Source organism: Rhinolophus ferrumequinum, assembly GCF_004115265.2.
Source record: "Rhinolophus ferrumequinum isolate MPI-CBG mRhiFer1 chromosome 15 unlocalized genomic scaffold, mRhiFer1_v1.p scaffold_54_arrow_ctg1_1, whole genome shotgun sequence".
Classification (NCBI taxonomy): domain Eukaryota; kingdom Metazoa; phylum Chordata; class Mammalia; order Chiroptera; family Rhinolophidae; genus Rhinolophus; species Rhinolophus ferrumequinum.
Window position 1 is genome coordinate 15137591 of NW_022680357.1, and position 21654 is coordinate 15159244.

At 50.1% G+C, this 21654-nt stretch overlaps 1 protein-coding gene across 1 annotated transcript; it reads right to left on the reverse strand.

Moving 5' to 3' along the window:
* Positions 1-1437: 1437 nt before the first annotated feature.
* Positions 1438-21374, reverse strand: CLEC19A (C-type lectin domain containing 19A). Its single transcript, XM_033100999.1, is given in 8 exon segments — positions 1438-1472; positions 6743-6802; positions 8024-8156; positions 10326-10380; positions 10382-10417; positions 13105-13227; positions 13229-13286; positions 21323-21374. Coding segments are annotated over 8 exon segments (552 nt in total).
* Between the last annotated feature and the right edge of the window lie 280 nt (positions 21375-21654).

Below are 21654 nucleotides of genomic sequence, written 5' to 3' on the forward strand. Positions count from 1 at the left end.
ACATCTGCAAAACCCATTTTGTACGTAACAGAATCACGGGTGTGAACTCTTATCACCATCACCGTCACAGATCCCAGGAACACTCCAGGCAAGGATGAGGTTCACTGGGGGTCATTCTTAGAAATCTGCTGACCACCCTGAGCCTGCCCCTGTCCTTTTCAAGTCCTGGCTCTCCCCCTGTTCCTTCCTTCCTGAGAGACAGTCTATATGCTTTCCATAAATTTTGGCTTCTTTGTTTCATGGAGAGAGACATCGTTTGTTTCTGTTGCTTAAAGCCTCAGACCCCAACTAACCCATGTCCATTTGCCAAGATTCCCGTCTACATAATTTCACTTAAATCCACTCAGCCCTCCCACCCCATTTAAGGCAAGCATCCTTATGCTAATTTTAGAAATAAAGAGTTTGAAACGCAATAAAGTTACTCGTCTAAGATCACATGTGATAAGCCAGTGGTATGGCAAAGCCTTGAGTCTTATGTCTTATGATGTCAGAACATTTTAGGTCACTTCAACGGGACAAAAATGCGGTGACCGACAGAATCAATGAAAAAAGTCAGGGTGCAGACTGGCTGAGGGCTGTCCTCACATTCAGAGGGAGGAGGCCCCCTCTGAGGTGGGGTTGGGGGCAGCTTCTGGAGACCAAACATGGTGCTCTCTCCTTAGACTAGATCCAGGGCAATTTAGGAGCTGCTGGAATGAGAAGCAGGGATCCCCTTCCCCAGGGTCAGGCCCCAAGGCGGCTTCTACACAAACTGAGTTTCCCTCATCCTCAGCTGTTCCTGGAGTCCCCACAGGAAGGATTAATGAGATAAAGCTTGGTGCTCACCAGAGCGCCTGACCCCTAGCAAGCACTCAAAATAGGGGTTCTGACCAACCCCCCAGGCTGGTTTGCTTGTCTCTAACAACACAGAAGGGATGCTGCACTCTTCCAAGCTTTCCGCAGAACGCCATGGCAGCCAGGCTCCTCAGTCACTTCCCAGACACGACTACTCATCTGGAAAGATCTTTCTCGACTTTTCCATAAGGAAGAGCATATCACACTCCTTTAACTTTTGTTCTTGATGCCACGTAGGCAAGAGGTGGGTTTTGGCAGGAGGGAGGAGGGTCCCAGAGAAGAGAAAAACAGGTCTCTCCCCATCTCACCTCTCATCCCCCCTTTTCTTTTTTCTTTTATTCTTTTTCTTCATTGAATCGTCTTAGGCCAAATAACAATATTCTATTATCTGAGGGTACGCTCAAATGTTCAAATTTCTTTAACACATATCATCATGTTTTAACTTCATAGCAATTTAGCAAACGTCTATCGCATGGTGATAAGTGACAGGAGACGATAATGATAACTAATATAATTACATGATCATATTCATAATGGCTAATATTTGTTGATCATTCACAAGATGGCTGCCACCATTTTACGTGCTTTCATGCGGGTGAATCTTCACAACAACCCTAAGAGGTAGATACTGACACTGGCTGATTTACAGATGAGGAAACTGAGGCAGGCAGGTTAAGCAACTGGCCCACAGTTGCACAGCTAGTAAGCACGGGAGCCACGAGTTGAACCTAGGTGGGCATATCTTTCTCGATTTGTCCCCCTAGATCCAACTGCTGCCCTTCTCTGACCTGCTCTGCTCTCCCGGAGGCTGACCTCCATTGGCTGGTTTCCTGCTGGGTTCAGACCATGGGAGGGTTCCGAGGGCAGGAGGGGAGAGATTTGGTTGTATCCTGCCCCTCTCACCCCTGCCCTCCTGGGCTGCGGTTCTGGCAGCGGCTGTGACTCCCAAGCTACGCTGTCCTGTGGCCCCTCTTGTACCCCCTTGGTTCCCCTGGGCTGTGGTGACACATCCCTTCCCCTGGCTTCTGCTAGTCCTGCATGCTGCGTCAGTAAATCCTTTCTAAGTAAACAGTTTAGCAGGTGCTGTATGTTTTCTGCTGGGACCCTGACTCAGACAGCAGCCACCTCCTGACGTTGCCTCAACTCAGACAGGAAGCGTTAGGATCTCCCGTGGAGAGGGGCAAGTGAGCTGCTGGTCCAGTGATCTGATTTCACAAATGAGGACACTTTAGGAGGCAGAGTCGGGGAAGGTCTTGCCTCTGATTGTAGTAGACGTTGCTGCTGCCCTGGGCCACATCCTCTGGGCTCTCCCCATTCTGTCCTTGGACAAAACACTTATGATTCTCTGCAGGAGGCACTCTCTGGCCCCAGGAGCACTCAGGCCAGGCGGGAAACGTTCGTCCTTGCAGCAGCCTCAAGCAGTGACAGATGGGGGCTGGTGGATAAACGCCCCAACTCCCTCCCTCAGCCCCGAAACAGGTCCTAGTCTCCCAGAGGTGCTGCATTGGCTCCCAACTGCCCTGAGCAGAGAGCTGCTCAGGGATGCACTGGTACGGGCTCCACGCCCTTCCCCGTCTCATTTCTCCATCTTCTGCTGGTGCCACCTGGGATCGCCTGCCACATAAACTATTTGCACCAAGTACTCGTCACATGGCTTGGACGGGACACTTCCCACTTCCAGCCTCCAGGGGTTGGAAGTCTCCTATATCATCCAACCAGAGTCCCCCGTCTTCCTGACCACAGTGATTGGTTCACGGATGGGCACGTCCCTCAAGCCGAGCAAATAGAAATCAAGTGCGTGACTGTGGCTGGGAAGGGAAGCCCTCCTTCCACGCAGGTCACTAAACTCCACGCAGATGTGCCACGGGGCTGCCAGCCGACCTCTTCCACCTGGCAGGGAAGGCCGGTCTGGGAACGAAGCCAGCACGGGGGAAAGCAGGGCTTAGAGAGAGACTGCCTCCTGAGGACACCGAGGCCCTTTTCAAATAGGTTACGTTATTGTTTAGGTATGGCCAGGCCAACAGAGAGGAGATGACTGCCACGGAGAAGACAGTTTATTACCCTCACAAATCTCAGGACAGGCAGTACATGTCACAGGATGGTGGGGGCACACAGGGAAGCGCCAGGATCAGTCTTCAGACAGAGGAAGGGGGGATCTGTGGATAAGAGCCTTCATTGTGGGTTCTGCAGGAAGGGATGGGGGAGGCAGGGTACACGAGCTTATGACTGGCCAGTCGGAATCATTTCATAGGGCTCGGGGGAGGAGGGGCTGTCCTTGGGTGTCTGGCATCTGGCTCTGAGGTGATTAGGGGCTGGGCTCTGGACTGGCTGGTGTGCATTTGAAAAGGCACATCCAAGGAGGGAGGGTGACAAGGGAGGCAGGTGGCCAATGCAGGGTGGTCAGGACTCAGGTAGAGGGTCAGGTTGTCAAGGTATGTCCAGCACCGCGGTGCAGGAGAGATGGTGAAAAGCAACAGGTTTCCAGGAGCCAGAAGCACGGTGAATACAGTCCCTGGGTCCAGCCGTATCTTGATTTTGGACTCTGTCACTCACAGGAGCCTCTGCATTCCCTGCTCTTTCCTGAAGCTTGTTGACGTGTTGTCAGTTGCAAACAGAAAAGAATCACACAGCTAGTTATAGCAGGTTCAGGACTTAGAAACCTGGTGTCTTAACATCCAGGCTGGTGTTTCTTCCCTTGCACCTCTGAAAGGACTCAGCGGGGTCCTAAAACACAGCTGCCACGTGTCCTCTGCACTGCCAGAAACAGTGCGGATGACGAGTCAGTGGAGAACGTAATGGCCTCTGGGTGATGAGCCATAGCCCCCCATCACTGCTGGAGGGGGGAACACAGAAGAGGTGATGCGCTCGGCCGGGGACCGACGGTTCCACCTTGTTCTCCCCAGGACAGATTGAAACACCAGAAATGGGCACCTGTTCTGCAGTCAGGTGCTTGTTTTTTGTGCACAAAGCAACCACTTCAGACCGTGTAACAAAGACTAATGGGGCTGAGTCAAAGTCTGGGAATGTGATGGACCAGCGTCCTCAGATGGAGATGACTCACGGCACAGACTAACGGAGCAGATGCCACGGGGTGGTAATGACACTGAGTGCGAAAGCACTTTCCCGTCCTTCAGGGTCTGCGATCGGAACAAAGCAGCCACTCGGCCTCTCCAGATGGCCTTTCCCAGACACCCGAAGTTCTCTGCACGCAGGAGGAAGAGGAAGACATCCCGTCGTGTTGTCCAGCACAGGGTTTGACGGCCCCGTCTACTCTCATTTCCGTTCCTCCGTCTTGAGCACGACTCAGAGGGCTGTGCATTTCAGCAGTGGCTTCACTGTCCCATTCTGAGTGTGGAGTTCTTCCTAGTTCGTAGGAGGAACTCAATAAATTGTTTAAAAATAAATGGCTCCTGGCCGCTCCAGCAGCACAGGTGTCTTCTGGGAGCTTCTCAGAAATGCAGAATCCCAGGCCCTGCCCCAGACCTGCCAAAGCACGATGTGCACTGTATCCAGGCCCCCAGCCCATTCCGACTCGTGCACACCTTAGAATTTGAGAAGCACTGGCCGAATTCAGACTTGCTCCGAATTTTCTCACCCGTTCCTGAGGAGGACGTGACCTTCTGGACGACCTTCTGGACGTTACCCAGACTCGTAGGTCATGACAGATCACGGAGTCCGTGTTACTAAATCATCTTTTGGTCCTCAGTGTGAAGAACAATTACCCGAAGGTTTCAAATAGAGTAAAAAGATGGCCGCGTAACCTTTCCCAATCAAATCAGAACACCATCTGCTTAAAGGTTATCTGATTTTCCAGGGGATGTCACTTTGACTGGTACTGATTAGGCCCAGATTCCATAAAGTTAGATACTGAATGGGAGGATATTAAACTGCAAATGATTTTTGTCCAGCGGAGACAACTGATTTTTGTCCAGTACAGAAGATAATTTCAAAGATTACTGGCATGCTATCATCCTAGAGCAGGGGTCAGCAAACCGTTTCTGGGCAGGGCCGGGGGTATTTTAGACTTCGTGGGCCATACGATCTCTGTCGCAACCATTCGACCCCGCCCCGGTATTGCGAAAGTGGCCACAGACTGTTCTGAATGAGCTTGGTTGTATTCCAATAAAACGTCATCTACGGACACTGAAACTGGGATGGCACGTCGTTCTCACGTGTTACGAAATAGTCTTTCCCCAACCGTTTAAAAATGTAAAACACATTTTTAGCTCATGGGCGTACAAAAACGGGTGGTAGGTCTGAGTGAAAAAGCAGCTCACAGTCGTTTGTCAATTCTCGTCCTATAGGTTTTTTTGCTCCGTTGGTCATGAACTAGTTTTGTATTTAACTTGGAAATTTTCCCTTTGTGCCCCCCACTAAATGTATGTGGGTGTACAGATGCTGGTGTGTGTATATTAGTGTCTCCTATCCTTTGAATAGCAGTTTCCGTTCTGCTGGCTCCTTCACTGATGCATTAAATCCATCTTTGATCCGTGATCACCCTCTATTTCCAATTCACTTTGAATGTGGAGGAGTTTGGCCATCTCTTTTGTTACCTTGGATTCCCTCCCCTCCACCAAGTGTTTCATCCAGATGTTGTCCTAAATAAAGACACGTCTGTCCCTAAGGAGAATCCCGAGGCCTACAACGTCCCCCCACTGTTATTACTATGAGGCCGTTTTTGCAACCTCACTCTTCGGTAGGGTTGGCCTACATGGATAAAAGGTAATGCGTTAATGACTCTGGTCGGTTAGTGCACATGAGGCTTGGCAAGGAGGTGCCAGTGAATGTCAAGCTGCCAGGGCCCATATGGAGGAGAGGACAGCCGGGGACTGATACGGTGGGTACACTGTATCATTAACATGGACCAGCGCTCTCCAGCAGACTTGGCTTTGACAGGTCAGTGTAACTGCTGGAGTCTTTCTATTGTAAGGGGGAAAGTATCGGTTCCTGCAGAGGAGCAGTTCCCTGCATGCCTGGCTCCTGTTTGCTTCTGTAGGGGGCAGCCGTTAATTAAATGGTCCCTGGGCTGTGGGAGGTGGGCACGTCCCAATGAGGGGGCTGTGGACAAACTGGCCCCCCTCCCTCCCAATTCAAAATGCCCAAGGACCCTGTGAAAAAACGCTCATCCTCATCAAAGTAATATTAATGAAGACCTGTACCAGCAAAGAAGGTTAGTATTTTTGTCATTTTGCATGGATGAGGGTGGAAGTCGGTGTTACCTTCCTGAAAGCATCTTGGCAATAAATACACTAAATACAGCAGTGTGTGTGCCAATCACGGTAGCTGGTCCTGGGTCCTTGGCCAAATCAAGCCCAGCCCTGGAGGTTATGAGAGAGAATGGACTGAAATGTATAATATGTTAGAAACAGCTACATAGTTTTAACTACACAATGATATGTGACTATATGATTGCTGTAAAAAATCAAAAACTACAGAGGAAACTAAATGTCCCCCTCGACATGGTTATTCCCATTTGGAGGTCCTAATCACTTTTGTGTGTACCTTTCAAGACTTTTTATCCCGTATTTCCAGATAAATGTGTCTACAGAAATAAGAAATGTAATTCTGTGGGGGAGATTTTTATGCATTTTTGTACGACTTGCTTTTATCACTCGATAATATGCCTCAGACATGTTTTGAATCTGTACATAAAAGCTGCATAGTGTTCCACGGAGCCAATAAATCCACGACCCTTTCTTATGAAGCCCATTTGAGTTGGGTTTCCTGTCACTGGTGACCAAGTAACCGTTTTGTATCAGGCAGTACTTGTTGAAAATCTCTGTCTGGGAGATTTATCGCCTCTGTGTGTTTTACATTTATTGAGGGTCAGCTCTACACTAGGCACAGATACAAGACAATACCAGAGTTGGCTCACGCCGAGAGGGCAAGACTGGGTCACTGAACGGACGGATCTTGCAGACAAAGGGGAACTTTCAGCTGCAGGTGTTATCATTCCATGACCTCAGAGCTGCAGCATGAAGAAGCAGAGAACCTGGGTGAAGGTCCACCCACCACAATAAAAGTGCCCTGACTACCCCACTGGAGTAAAAGCCCTTTTCAGTAGGCCTCATGTCTACGCTGGCATCCCTTCCTTGCTGATGTCCAGCCTTACTCTATCTCATAAGGCCAGTCTTGACTTGCCTTATGGGGCAGGACAAACTTCACCCAGCGGCTTGGCCCAGCTCTGGCTACAAGCTCCAGGGTGGCTCCCGGGACAGCACATCTCCTTTCCACACCTACCTCCCCTAACCAAGAAAAGAAAAAGGAGCAAAGAGGGACTAGCAGTGGAACGCTTGGATCTGGAGTTCTGGGGCTCTTGGCTGGAAACGCCACTCCACCACTTACTTGCTGTGTGACTTCAATTGAATCACTTAATGTCTCTGAGCCTTGGCTTCCTCACCCACAAAAGGGAAGCATTAATCGTTTCTACTTCTCCAGACCGGTGTGAGGCATGACGGTGTTGCTAGTGACGGTGGTGATCACCACGTGCTAACCACTGCTGCCTCTTTACGTGCAGCATCTTCTTTGGTCCTTCACATCAACCCTGGCAGTTGGGTACTGTCTGAGATGCTAAAAGGTTTAGGCATTTGCCTGGAGCTACACGATTAATAAGGGATAGAGCTGGGGTTCAGACAAGGCATTCACCCCAAAGCCCATGCTCTCGCTGCCATGCTACCTCAGCTGTACCTCCTTTAGTCCTCAGAACGGCCCTGAGGGTAGGAACAATTATTAAACCCATTTCACAGAAGAAGAAATGGAATCTCAGAGAGCACGTAACTCCCTGCTAGGCCACAGAGCTAGAAAGCAACAGGGCTAGGATGTGAACCCAGGTGTGTACTCTTCTCACTACTAGCCCCTCGGTGCTCCCCCAGGCACACCTTTGTTCTAAAAACCAGGGACGCCAGCCCGGGGCACAGGCTGGCACTGGGGCTCGCCCAGGAGCTGACAGAAGCGCCAGCCTTGGACGGGTTTCTATACAAGCCTTTTTTCCCCCTCATGTTTCCACCGCTAGTGTGTTTTCATGCAAATCACATTGCGCATGTCGACAATCCATCATTAAAGAACTGTTTTAAAATATCCACTATGGAGAACTTCCGCCCCCGTGACCTAATTCACCAGCGTCCTGGCCATCTGTGGCACCCTGCACCCCTGGTACCCCTGTAAGAGCCCTGATCTCCGGGGCACGTACCGCTGGGGGGCCAGTACCACATCTGCACGCAGTTCTCCTCTTCGGGGTCTGCGTGGATGCTGTCCTCCAGCTGGCTCCTACCCCAGGAGCTGTAGTCACAGGAAGAGCTGTCGGTCCATTCAAACTGCCCTTCCTGAGGGTGTGGGGGGGGGGGTTCCATCCAGAGGCAAGGAGCAAGCCAAGGAGAAAAAGATGACCAGGCATCTGAGTCAGGTCCAGTTCGGGGGTGACATTCTCATCCCCGTAGCTTACAGAGCAGAACTCGTCACTTTTAATCTGATATATTGTTATTACTGTCACCAGGACGAGCTGCCCTTTGGTGAGGGTTTATTATGTGCCAGGCCAGGTGATTTACTCATTTTACCCTCACCATCCCACAAAGCAGGCATCATCACCCCCATTTTACAGATGAGAAAGCCGAGGCTCAAACTGGTCTACCCAAATCCACACAGCTAATAAGCTTCAGTGCTGGGATTCAAGCTCAGGTCTATTTGACTCAAGTTCCCAAGACCCTGACTAGTCCACTTCTCAAAAAATCACCCTTCATTTCTTTTGTCTTTGTCCTAATAGTGTATATTTTTCTTGCCTAATGTGGAGCTCCTCTGTCCAATTGCAAGAAAAGTCCCATTGGGAATCTGACTGGTGCTGCAATAAATGTGCAAATTAACTGTGGAAAGAACTCTAGCTCTGCATTGTCCTGGGACAGAAGTCATTTCTCCATTTCCTCCAGTTTTGAGAAAAGTCTTTCCCAAAGCACCGGTGATTATGGAGGCCACACCACATAATGGGAATAGCCCACTGCTTCTGCGAGAGACCTTAGGGCTTGAGATTCCAGCTCCACCCACTTCCTGGCTGTGCAATCTAGACAACTCACTTACCCTCTCTGAGTCTCAGTTTCCACACCTGTAAAATGGAGCTCATAGCTCCCTCAGAGAGTTGCTGTGAGGAATGAGTGAATTAAAGTATGCAAAGGACTTAGCTAGTGTCTGGCACATGGGGCCCAACCCGGAAAAGAAAAGACCAAAGACAAGCCCTTTTGCTGCACTGTGGTCACTATTATTCTTAGGTCTTGCAACACAAGTTCCTTAAACTCTAAGTGTATTCACCATCCAATTTTAAAGTTACTATTATAAGTGGAAATTTGGGGCTTTTAAAAAAACTACAGCTTCTGTGTGGGTTCTTGCCAGATGAATTCTACTGATTAAAAAAACCTCTCCCTGCTGAGTCTGGCCGCTGCTATGACTTCTGCTGCTCTGCCACCAACTTCCATCACCCTCAGTGAACTCTTAGAGTGTGTCAGGCTGAGCCCTTTACACACATTAGCTCATGTGCTTTTTATAACACGGCGCTGGTATCATCATCCCCATTTCACAGCTGAGGAAAATGGAGCTCAGAGAAGCATGAAGAAATGGCCCAGAGTCACCTAGCAGCCAGGAAGGAGCTGGAACTGCAACCCCTCCCCCTATGGTGCTGACGCAGGCCTAGAAGCATACATGTAAAATAGAGACAGCATGCAGCTTGCCCAGGAAAGTCTGGGGACGAAATCTCTGGGGGGAGTCTGCTGTGATATTGCCAGGTATGACGTCTGGCCCAGGCCGACCTCTGCAGCCTTATTCTCCATCATTTTCCCACCCCATTCTGCATCCCAGACACACTGGTCTTTAACGTCCTTGAATGTGCCATGATGGCTCCCACCTCAGGTGCTCGGCCCATGCTGTTCCCTCAACCTGGAACGCTCTTCCTTTCGCTGACTCCTATTTGTCCATTAGACATTAGCTTAAATGTCTATTACTCAGGGAGGTTGTGGCAGCCACGGACGTGCACTGCTCACAGCTCCTTCAGGAAGACCAGCTGCAGGGAGCACGGCTGGATGACAGCCTCGGCGCCCCTGGCCCTGGGGACCCACCACTGCACTCACGGTGAGACCAGATTGCACCCCAATCACTTGTCAGTTTCTCAGAACGTCAGGGGTAAAGGGCTGGCCCATCCCTATAATAGGCACCCGTTGCCGGGGGACTCCCCACTGGCCTTGCCAAGACTTTCTCACAACGGTGCCATGATCTGAGGCTCTTCCTACCCAGTCTTTCCTTCCTCTCTCCTTTCACGGGTCTCACCACACCCACGTCCCTGTCTGCTGGACATCACATCCCTCGAAAATCTCTTGCACGTCTCATCATGTTTTGGGATCCCCTTTGGGGAGATCCCAACCCAAACAGAGGCCTTCCCTGACCATGCCATCTGTTCTCCTTGGATTTTCCGCCACAGCATGTATCGTATTCTACCTGGGGAATCGCTTCCTCACCTATCTATGGTCGTGAAGCCCTGGCTGGATGTCAGCTGGGCTCCCAGAAACACAGGTTCACGAGGTCACACACAAAGACATTTTCCTCCCAGCTGTGGCTGTAAGAAACATGGCAGCATGTTATGCCTTGCCTCTGTTGACGGGACAGGGTTGAAAGCTGGAAGCAATCCTTGTTCACCTTCCTGGACCAAAGGCAAGAGGGTAGGATGCAACCCTGCTGTTTCCTCCTTTTTCTTCTTTAATTGGGTCACCCCACGGGCACCTCTGGATTTGATCCAAGCCAGCTCAGAGCAGGACACAGTCATGTTACTAATTCTGAAAATGTAAATCTACCTCAAAAACACTAGCAAACACGTTGGGTGGCATTGAAATATCACAAAGAAACCAAAAAGGAGTGGGATGATTTCTGGGGACAAAGCGTTCTTCCGTCCAAAGGGTCTCTGACCTCAGTCCTACCCAGCTAGGTGAGCACTGGCATCCCCCAAACCCCCACTCATGCGCAATTTGGGGTCTCCTACATAAACTGCAGAACCTGCATTTGGGCAGCGATCTGTGGATTGGCTGCCCGGGCTTTTCAGCACTAATGCCATCTTTGTTCAAGAGCGCCTACTTGGGAACCGATTTCAGTACTTTACTGCATTTCCCCCATATCCGGTCAAAAGAACTAGAAAAAAGAAAGGCCCAAGGTGCAAGTGCAAATAACAAGGAGCCGGAGCCGAGGACAGATGAACTTCATTCAACTCCCGCTTGTAACAAAGACGGGAATTCTGAGGAAAGCCGAAAATAAGAGAACCTCAAACCTCAATCACATGCTCCTTGGACATAAGCTGATTGAGTGTTTAATTCTGAAGGAAAGGACAAAATTAAAAAGCACGAAGCAAATGCCAAAAATATAGAACTGAATCATGTCTGAAAGACAAGATATCCATGAGGAGTTTTATAATAGTATCCAGCTTCATGAGAACTGAGCCTCGTGATAACAAATCGATTGTTCAAACTCAACTTTTCTTCATGTTTCAGGAAAGCGTTGTATGTCAGAGTGGAAAACGACCTGTGAAAGAGAGGAAGGGGGGAGCATGTAGTGTGGGGGGAGGGGTGGGGGCATCAGGAGTTGAAAGGAGAGAAAGAAGGGAAGTTGCGGCAGAAGAGAGCCGGTGTGGGATCAGACGTTGCTGGAAGACCCCTGAGTTTGCCTAGAATCCTTCTCATGCCCAGGTAACCAAGGTGCAGGTTCCAGACACCACGAGGCAGGCTGAACTGCCCTTCTCAGGGGGCTGGCTAAAAGGAAAGCTTTATTCAGACTCCCCGTTCAATGTACTTTTTATTACATATACCTCACTTTCCGCTATAGGACAGGGATTTTTGAGAACGTACTTTATCCATCTTCCTAAGTGCCAGGGCTGTGCTGGGCTCTGTATCACAGGGGCCTTAACCCCGGAAGGCCACCTTCCCGTCCTGTCAGCTGCCCTCCATGTATTGCGGGCACTGATGGGGGGGAGGGAGAGAGAAGCCAGGGTTGCCCCTCTGCCCAGGGAGTCGCTGGCTGGGTCTGCCTCACCTCCGTGGCTCCAGCTCCCACAGGACGGGCCTGCCCTCCCGTTAGGGCTGGAACCGGCGTCCCCCGTTGGGGAATCTCGAGATTGTTTCACTAATGCCTCTTAGAGCCCATCACTTACATATGTATTAAATCCTCTGTGTTTTAAATCTTTGTAGTGGTTCCTCTTTTCCTGGCCGGGTCCTATATCCTCACTAGAATACAGTGGGTGTTCAATATATCTGTTGGATGAATAGATGGGAAGACTTAAGATTCCTTTGGAAACCAAACTAGGGGATCCCCTCTTTGTTCTTAACAAAACTCAGTGACTCTAACGCATAAAGAACCAACTGGTTTTCTAACTCCAAATCTCTGAGATTCTTGAAAAACAGAGGCAAGACTGTGAATTTGTAGTCTGGGTGGCAACGGAACGTATCACACCTGGCTTCAAGGAACCCACAGATCAGCCAGGAAGTCAGGCATGAAAAAACAGGTCCTTAAACGGTGCAGAAGGAAGTGCTGCAGGAGAGCTGGGTAATGAGTGCAATTAGGGTGCCACGGAGACAGGGGAGACCTTGAAGATTGAGGAAGTATCTACCCGGAGGAGAAGACAGGGACGGGAATTCCCAGAGCGGAGGGAACAGAATGTGCTAAGCTGTGGTGGAGGAAAAGGGCTGGGCCAGATTGGAGAACCCTGAACCAGATTGGAGAACCAGTGGGGCTGGGGTGCAGGAGACACAGAGGACGTTGACGGAGGCCTTGGTGGGTAGGCTCTGGAATTCGACGGCTCAAGTTCAAAGCCCCGCGTCACCGCTTTATAGCTGTGTAATATTGAGCAAGTTACTCCCCTTCTCGGCGCCTCAGGTTCTGCATCTGTAAAATGAAGACATCTCCCTAATCCAGTTGGAGGCAGCTTGACTACAATGACGTGTGCAAGCACGTAGCAAATAAACATCGGCTAGCATTCCTTACATGCTTTGCGTGTGTATTATGCGAGCGGTAATGCGGGGTCAAACCCCCTGTGACACAGTGCAGGGCACACAACACAAGGTCAATTCTTACAAAGATGCACCTTCCGGCATGCCCTTGCTAAATGCTTTGCTTTCTGCTGCCAAGGACCGTTTCGATGAGACGTTGGGCTGGAGAAAAACTAGCTGCAGTTACCAAAAAGCAGCGCCCGTCTCCACTCCCCCTTTCCAAAGTGCGGGCTTGGCTGGGCTCCGGAGGACCCAGGAGTCCCCTCACCTGCGGACGGAGGCCAGTCTGGTGAACTTCGTGCCAACGGAGAACTCAGAACAGTAGAAGTCAGCCTCGGCTCAGGTCTTACTGAGACCGAGAAATCGGTAGCAGCGGCCTCTGAACTCCATTCAGGGGGCACAGGGGAGCCTGAGGCAGCCCCGGCATGGCTGGGGTAGAGAGGAAACAGACTGGGAGGAAAAGCTGGCTGTGCAAACATTGTTTCTACAGCTTATGACATATTTTCAAGAAGGAAAGTAAAACACACTCCATTATGATTAATGCAATTCAACCCTTGAGGTCCCAAAAAACACATATACCTAAAATTTACCAAATAAGGAAAGTAATCCATGCTCACTATAGAGCACTTGGTAAATGTCATTACTGATATATTTTCCATGTCTTGCTTGAATGCAGTAACCTTTGTAAAAATATAATTGTGATTATAGTGTACGATACACACCTATCTGTATCCAGATTTCTGAAAACTCAGAGTACAAGCATTTCCCCCATGTCCTTGTAAGTTTTAGCAAACATCGTTTTGAATAGCTCTTGAAGACTCCACTGAGTGGCCCTTCTAGGTTTATTTAATCATCCCCCTATTTATGGATAATTAGATTGTTTCCCTTTATAAAAAATCAATTACATATAATACTGAGATGAACAGCCGTGTGCATAAAGCCTTTTCAGCATTTCTCATGATTTTCTGAGGAGCGATTTTTAAGGTTTGATACAATTTGCTAAATTGCCTCCTGAAAGCAATTTATCCTCCCACGGCGATATCTGAAGAGTGCCCATCTCACACCGCCCTTGCCAACGCTGAGTGTTCCCACTTTAATGGCAATCTTTGCAAATTTCATAAGTGAAAAACAAACGGTATCTCGTTTCCATTTGCCAGTCTGGGCTCTCTGGCGAGGGTGAACATTTTCCCACGTGTTTATTGACAAACTACAGCCAAGGACTATTTATATCTTTGGCCCATCGAACTACTGGGATTCGGGAGTTTTTCTTAATTATGAAAAGGCACAAAGGAAAAAAACCCACGTTTGAGACAGTAGTTCTCCCCAAACTTCAGCCCCTCTGAAGGACCCTTGGGAGATATATTTTTTTTTTTTTGAACCACCGTTCAAGATGGCTGGAACCATCTTTAAACTAGCTTGGGTGGCTAATCCATGAGGGCAGGCAGAGGCCAGTGGTGACATTTGTTAGACCAAGATGGGGAAGCCTGGGTCCCAGCCACTGGTCCTGCACCGGATGTGCTGTGTTGATGCTGACACATTTCTTCCCTTCTCAGCTGTCAAACTGGCTGACATTTGGGGTCCCTTTTGTGGTGCCCATGGGTGTGGAATCTTTGCCTGTGTAATAGCCACTGTAATACCTGGCTGAGCTCATGAATAAAAACGTAGTGGACAGCATTTATGGAGCATTTATGATGAGTCAGTTTCCTATTAGGGAAAACTGTGTCTTAGACAGGTAGAAGGACTGGACCAAGGTTATCCTGCCAGTAAGTGGCAGATCTGAACCCAGGCCTCTTGACACCAAGGTCTGATCTTAGAGTCCATGTGACACTTCAGCGTGGGAAATCAACAGGGCTGAGAATGGTTGATTGTCTTTTACCACCCACTTCATAAGGTCGCCAGGTCAGTGAATGGGGCCAAATAAATTCACTGAGCACTTGGCATATACTCTTGATAGTATGATTATTAATGATTAGCTCAGGGTTTCATCACTAGGGTTAATGGGCTGCAGGGGTCCAGTAAATCCCCTGAAATGAGGTGCAAAATCAAATGTGTGCACATCTGCACCTCCGTGCATTTTTCTGGCGGGAAAACGGGACGGTTGTGTTGGTCAGCAGAGCAGTGCTAAGCAGGCAGGTTCCAAGCCCTGCTTCCATCCCGTCACTGAGTAGAGCCACTGGGCTTCTCCAGTTTGACCAGGACGAGCGCTTCGGGCAGTCCTGGCAGCTGCACTGGGCGGAGCTGGTTTGTCCCACCCCATCCTGGTTGGTCCTGGCCAACCATCTTTCAACGTGCGCACTATGCACAGTGATGGAGAATTTGCTCTCTTAACCTCCCTCTGCACAGCCGAGGGAGCGAGTTGTTTTGGGGAGTCCGCTGGGCTCAGTACCCTCCCCGGTCCCTGCCCCTCGAACCTCGGTCTCCTCCTTTCTCAGCTGAGAGCACTGGCCTGGGAGGACATTGCCTCGATGCCTTCCCGCAGCGTCCACTGAGGGCTGAGCGCCCTGTGTGACGCTGGGTGTCACGGTGGACCTTCAGGGGCTGTCTTCCGCATGGAGACGCAGCTAAATCAGGGTCGTGGGGACCGGCCCGGTGGCTCAGGCGGTTGGAGCTCCATGCTCCTAACTCCGAAGGCCGCCGGTTGGATTCCCACATGAGCCAGTGGGCTCTCACCCACAAGGTTGCTGGTTCGACTCCCACAAGGGATGATGGGCTGTGCCCCCTGCAACTAAGAACGGCAACTGGACCTGGAGCTGAGCTGCGCCCTCCACAACTAAGACTGAAAGGACAACAACTTGACTTGGTAAAAAGGCCTGGAAGTACACACTGTTCCCCAGTAAAGTCCTGTATCCCTTCCCCAATAAAATCTTGAAAAAAAAAAAAAATCAGGGTCGTGGACCTATTTGGGGAGCAGTTTCCCCCTTTGCGTGGAGAAGCAGCAGCAAATAATTCCCTTCAGCTTTCCACCCATCCCGTGTAACCAAGGACACTCATTGGTGAGAACTTACCCGTGCTTGTCCAGGCGTTGACTGGAATAATTGGCCACGAGGATGGGATTTCTGGTGCCGAACCCCTTTCCCCACTCCCACCACCCTAGAATTATTCGGCATCCTAACTATTCCTATTAGAGATGGAAGTGGGGTGGCCAAACCCTCCCGGTTTGCCCAGGACAGTCCCAGCTTTAAAACTGGAAGCCCCACATCCCTCAGTTGGTCATCGTGGAGCAGTAGGTCTCAATCGACAGCGATATTGACCCCCAGGGGACACTGGACATTTGTGGTTGCAAAAAACGAGGTGTGTGTGTGCTACAGGGATCCAGTGGGAGGCCAGGGATGACGAACACACAACAATGAACAGGACAGTCCCCCACCACAAAGAGTCTTCCAACCCCAAGTGTCAGTGGAAACCCTGCCTGAGATGGAAGGCAGAATCCCACACGTGAAACCACCCCACACGTCACAGCAAATATCCACATTTCTCAGCTTCTCTACATTGTCTTTAACAAAAACTAAGCCACAGGCCACGCAACTGATTAAAAGTAGAGTTTGGGTCCTTTCTCTAATTTTTGAGTTAAAACGTATTACTATTATAAACCCATGGCTTCAAAGCACTGGGCATGTTGCTAGAACATTCTATCTACATTGAATGGTATAGACCTCACCTAAAAACGCTGTAGAAGGGAGGTCTTGCTTTTCCCTCCCTGAGCTGAGATAGAGCTGACAGACTTCTTTGTGATCTCCCTCTGACAGTGGGAGGAGCTTTGATTTTCTCCTGGGGTCCCCTTCTGGTCAGGTGGACCTTCGTGTGTCTCTGCTCGGGGGTCCAGTGTCAAGTCCTGGCTCCTTTCACACGTCCCCGTGAATTCTCGCTCTGTGCTGGTCTCCTCCCAGATCAATGTCTGTTATGACCACCCTGCTCCCCAGGCCTGGCAAATACTAGATGCCCAATGATGACTGAATACGTGCTAGGGAATCACATTCTGCTTCTTTTGGCAACTGCCCTCTTGGGGACAGTGGCGAGATGTGTGTGTCCTGGCTGTAGGTTGGTGTTTGTGGACTCAGTTCTAACTGAGCTCAGGCTGACCGGGTTTCCTGGGTTATTTAGCATAAGGACTCAGCAGGGAGCTCGTTAGCAATGCAGAGTCTCCACCCAGATCCCCTGAGGCAGAACTTGCCTTTTAACCAGAGGGCCAATGAGTCCTGTGAACAGGAAAGTTTGGGGAGCACTGGTCTACAGTGCGCCAGCCCCAAAGATGGAGTCTGTACAATCAGTCCCTCACTCTCAGAGGCGGGTGACCAGGGAGACTGAATCATTCATTCAATGAAAGGGGCCGGGAGGGGAGAGCAGGGGGACGGCCCTTGCTCCTAGAGGAGGCTCCAAGGCTTTTCTGGGGTCCTGAAGCCTGGTGGCTATTTAAAAAGCAAGTCTTTGTCCCTGAGGTGGGGCCTCACAGAGCTACTGACATCCCCTCCTTCCCATTCCTGGTCCCTTTGCTTTTCTCCAATGAGCCAAAGGTGGTTATGGATGCCTGGGGTGAAACAGCCCAGAACATGAGGCTGTGACATGTCACTGCTCAATGACTCCCCTTTCCACCCGGGCAGGCAAAATTAACTGGGAGGACCCGGGAGGCAGAGATTTGCCGGGGTTTATCACCCCCCGCCCTTTTCCTCTGGGATTTTAGAAACTGGGAACAGAGGATCCCAGAGGCCTTTCATCAACCTGCGTAGCCTTTGCTAATCTCTGTCTCTCTTGTGAAGGGATTTCTATAGTTTAATAGTTTGACACTCCGTAACTGGCAACAGAGTACAACCGGGGCCAACCCTACTGAGCTTTCATCTGAGCTAGGCGTTCTGTCAAGTGCTCTGTACCTAATCAATCATTTAGACTTCACACATCCCTCCTTTACAGAGAGAGAAACCAAAGCACAGAGAGGTTCGGGAACCTGCCCAAGATCACACAGCTCCTAAGTGGCAGATCTAAGTTATGAAGCCAGGCCGTCTGGCTGCACACCTGCCGGCTTTATGCCCACTTCCTTTTGTCACAGTCTACGTGGTCTGGACCTTCATTCATTCCCTTATCCAGTTAACAAGTCCTGTGTGAGTATCTCCTTGGTCTCAGGCAGTTGGCTACCCACTGGAGACACTGTGGCAAACTAGACACAGGTGGCTTCTGACCCCATGGTCTCGCAGTCTGTGGAGAGCGACGTTAAGAAAAACAAGCACAGACATAAATATGTCATGTGCGGGTGTGTGCATGCAGGGAAAGCTTGAGGGAATGGGCCCCTAATTATTTTGGAAGCTGGTTATTTGTTTGCCCCTTTTCTCCCCCTAGTTGAACTGGTGGCTGCCCCGCTCCTGTCTTCATGGAGCTCTCGGGTGATTGTGACAGGGCCCCAGAGTCCCATTCCCAGATGGCGGAAATACAGGGTGCTGCCACAGGAGCATCTAAAAGTGGCACACGACCCCCATCTGGAGATCAGGGAGGCTTCCTGGAGGAGGTGATGTCTCAACTGGGACCTGAAGGATGAATAAGAGTCAGAGAAAGAGTGTTGCAGGTAGCAGAACAGTATGTGCAAAGGCCCAAAGGTATGAAAGAGGATGGAGCATTTGGAGAACTGCAAGTAAGATTTGCAGAGGGCGGGAAGCAAGAGAAGAGGCCAGGAAGGTGACAGAGGGAGGCGGGGAAAATGGGATGGGGGAAAGGAACGCCTAAAGGAGCTTGTTGCTCTGGAAACCAGGCTGCCAAACTATTAATACCAGGTCTTTTACTTCAATTAGCAACACCGATGGCCTCCAAGGTCCTGGCTGGGATGGGAGTCAAACCTTGGGGACCAATGAGCTTGTTATGGAAACAACACACCAGTGGAGTTCAGACTCATTCCTCTCTCTCTCTGTCTCTCTAAAAGAATAAATTGTCACCTTCCCACTCAATCTGTCTGCTCGTTCCCCTGGCCCCAATCCAGCCACCCACAGACGCATTAGCCTGCCGCCTCCTGCCCAGATCAGCCTCGGGAGCCAGCCAGGAGAGGAGGAGGGGAGGCTCTGGGGGCCACATTTGTGTGGGTCCTCCCACCCCCACACTACTGGGCCCCAGATGTCCTAGGGTGCCGGGAGGAAGTGTCTCTCAGTGTCGGGGAAAGTGACCACTAGGAGGGCTCCGTCACTTTCATCACTTTCACTTCCTCTGCCTCCCTGGTCCACACGTCCCACTGCCGGCCCATGCATCCTCTCTGCCAGGGAGCCCCGGCCCTGGTGAACAAAACTGGTGGTCACAGACCTCTCGTGCCTGAGCTCTGCTTTCCCTTCTCTGGGCTGCTCTTGGGGCCACGAGATACAGAGCCACCAGCACCAGGTCACTTCTTATCTTGCTAATAACAGCGGCCATTCGTTGGGTGGTTAGTATGTAACTCCCTGAGACCAACCCAGGAGGGAGTATCAGTGTCATCCCCATTTTACAGATGAGGAAACTGAGGCTCAGAAAGGTTAAGTCACTTGCTCCCACAGCTAGCAAGTGGCAGTGTCAGGATGAGACGCCGGTCTGATGGACTCGGAAATTCCTAAGCACTACAGTGCTTCTTTTTAAAGGATGTTTAGACATATCTTTTTCTGCTCTTGGTTTTCTCATTTGTAAAATAAACATATCCAATACACAATTTAACAACGTGATGGACAGAATGGTCGTGTCCCACTCCCAATTCATGTGAGGGTATTTGCAGATGGGGTCTTCGGGAGGTGATTAGTTTCGATAAAGCCATGTGGGTGGGGCCCTCGTGATGGGATTGGTGCCCTCAGAAGAAGAGGAAAGGACACCAGAGCTCTGTCTGTCTCTCTCTGCTGTATGAGGACACAGCAAGCAGGCACGCCACCTGTAACCCAGGACGAGGGCCTTTACCAGGAAACGAATGGGCCAGAACCTTGTTCTTGGACTTCATAGTCTCTAAAACAGTAAGAAATGAATTCCTTAAAATGAATTGTTTAAGCTTCCCAGGCTATGGTATTTTGCTGTAACAGCTGGAACTAAGCCCAACAGTTTAAGTAAGCAGATAATTCCACATTTCCTGCGTGCCTATATGGCTTGAGGTCTGTGCTCTCAAATTGCTCACAGTCTGGAGGGAGGAACACACAACACACATGGCAACAAGTCCTCACATACTACGAGATATTCTAGAAGCCTGTGGAGTGCTCTGTGGGAGATGGGCCAGAGTATCCACGGGGCACTCTAGGACCTGACTCTATGATCCAGAATGGGGAGTACACTCTAGCAAGTTAGGACACCCGTGGCCCAGGCCTCTGTGCTCCAGCTTAAGAGCTTGGACTCTGGAGTCAGATGACCCCAGTTGGAAACTCAGCTCCTTGTGCCTCAGTTTCCTCATCTGTAAAATGGGCATGATGATGGTGCCTCCTTCACTTTTCCAGAACCAACAATGCAATGCCAGCTTCTTGGAGGGGAGAGGAAGAGGCTACAGAACTTGACTAATTTCTCCCCCCCGATCCCCTAAAGCTTTGCAGAAGCAGTCCCTGAGCTTCGAAACACTTAGCTAGAAAGAATTTCCTTTGCTGTAGAGAGTTCTTGGGCTCATGAGCTGGAGAAAGAAAACTTTTGATGGGTTATGGTTGAAGAGTCATAATAGCAAATATTTATGTAGCTTTCACTAGGAGCCAGGCCCTCTTCTAAGCACTCTACACTCGTAAATCTACTTAAACAATATGATCAAAGCAAGGTTTTGCAAAGGATCTAGTCTGGCTAAATCCACCCAGGTCTCTCAGAGCTGTCTAAAGGATTTTTCTTTCCAAAGCAAATCTAGGGGAGTGGCCAAGTTGAACTATTTGCATATATCTGCATGTTTGAGGGTGAATCTTAGACGTATTTCATTGTTGATTTTATTTTAATGGGGATAAAAACAGTATTTCTGCTATAGAGTTATTGTTAGGATTAAATAAATCCATATATGAAAAGTGCTTAAAACAGTCCTGGCATATAGTGAGGGCTATGTAAATCATAATTGCTGTCATTGGTATTATTTTATTATTATTATTATTATTATTTTCAAAACAACATTTGGGAAGAACCCTCATGGCAGAGGTGACAGGTTAGATCTTGAGCAGACTGCAGGATTCAGGACTCTTACTCAGATGGGGGTCCCCCAGAGTCAGCCCCCTGCCTCCCCACTGCAGCAAGAAAGAAATTGAGCTCATTTGAAGTCCAGCATCCTCCAAATGGGATGCCGGGAGGCCACGTGCCCAAAGCTGATGGGTCCCAATTCTTGGGGACACTCCACAAAACCTGCAGAGCAGGGTGTCACTGGGCCAGGCATCCAGGGAGCCACTAGAATGATGACTGTATCCTCCTGCAAGCCCAGCCTGTGGTGGCATGAGAGCAGGTCTGAAACTCCCTGGGAACAGCAGTCCCCGCCAAGGTGGGGGTGGGGAGCACAGATGCCAAACCCCTAACAAAAATACCCTTTTCAGAACTCCCGCGGTGCCAGGTACCAGGCACCAAGCACTTCCCCCAGCAGTCCTGGACGGTGCCATTGTACATCATTGTGCAAAGGAAGCTGAGGCACAGAGAGGTTAAGAAACTTGCACCAGAACAACCGATTTAAGATGCAAAGCTGGGATTTAAAATCAGGACTCCGGGTCCGGCCCTAGGACAATGCCCATGAGTCAGGAGGCTCAGCTCGGCCCCCCAACGCTCCTCAGGTGAGGCAGGCCTGCAGCCCAGGCAGTCGGGCTTCACTTACAGAGCCTCAAGTGTTTGTGGGGTATCCTCCTCTCCACCTGATCCCATACCTGGCCTCCATGCTCAACTGGACTGATACTGA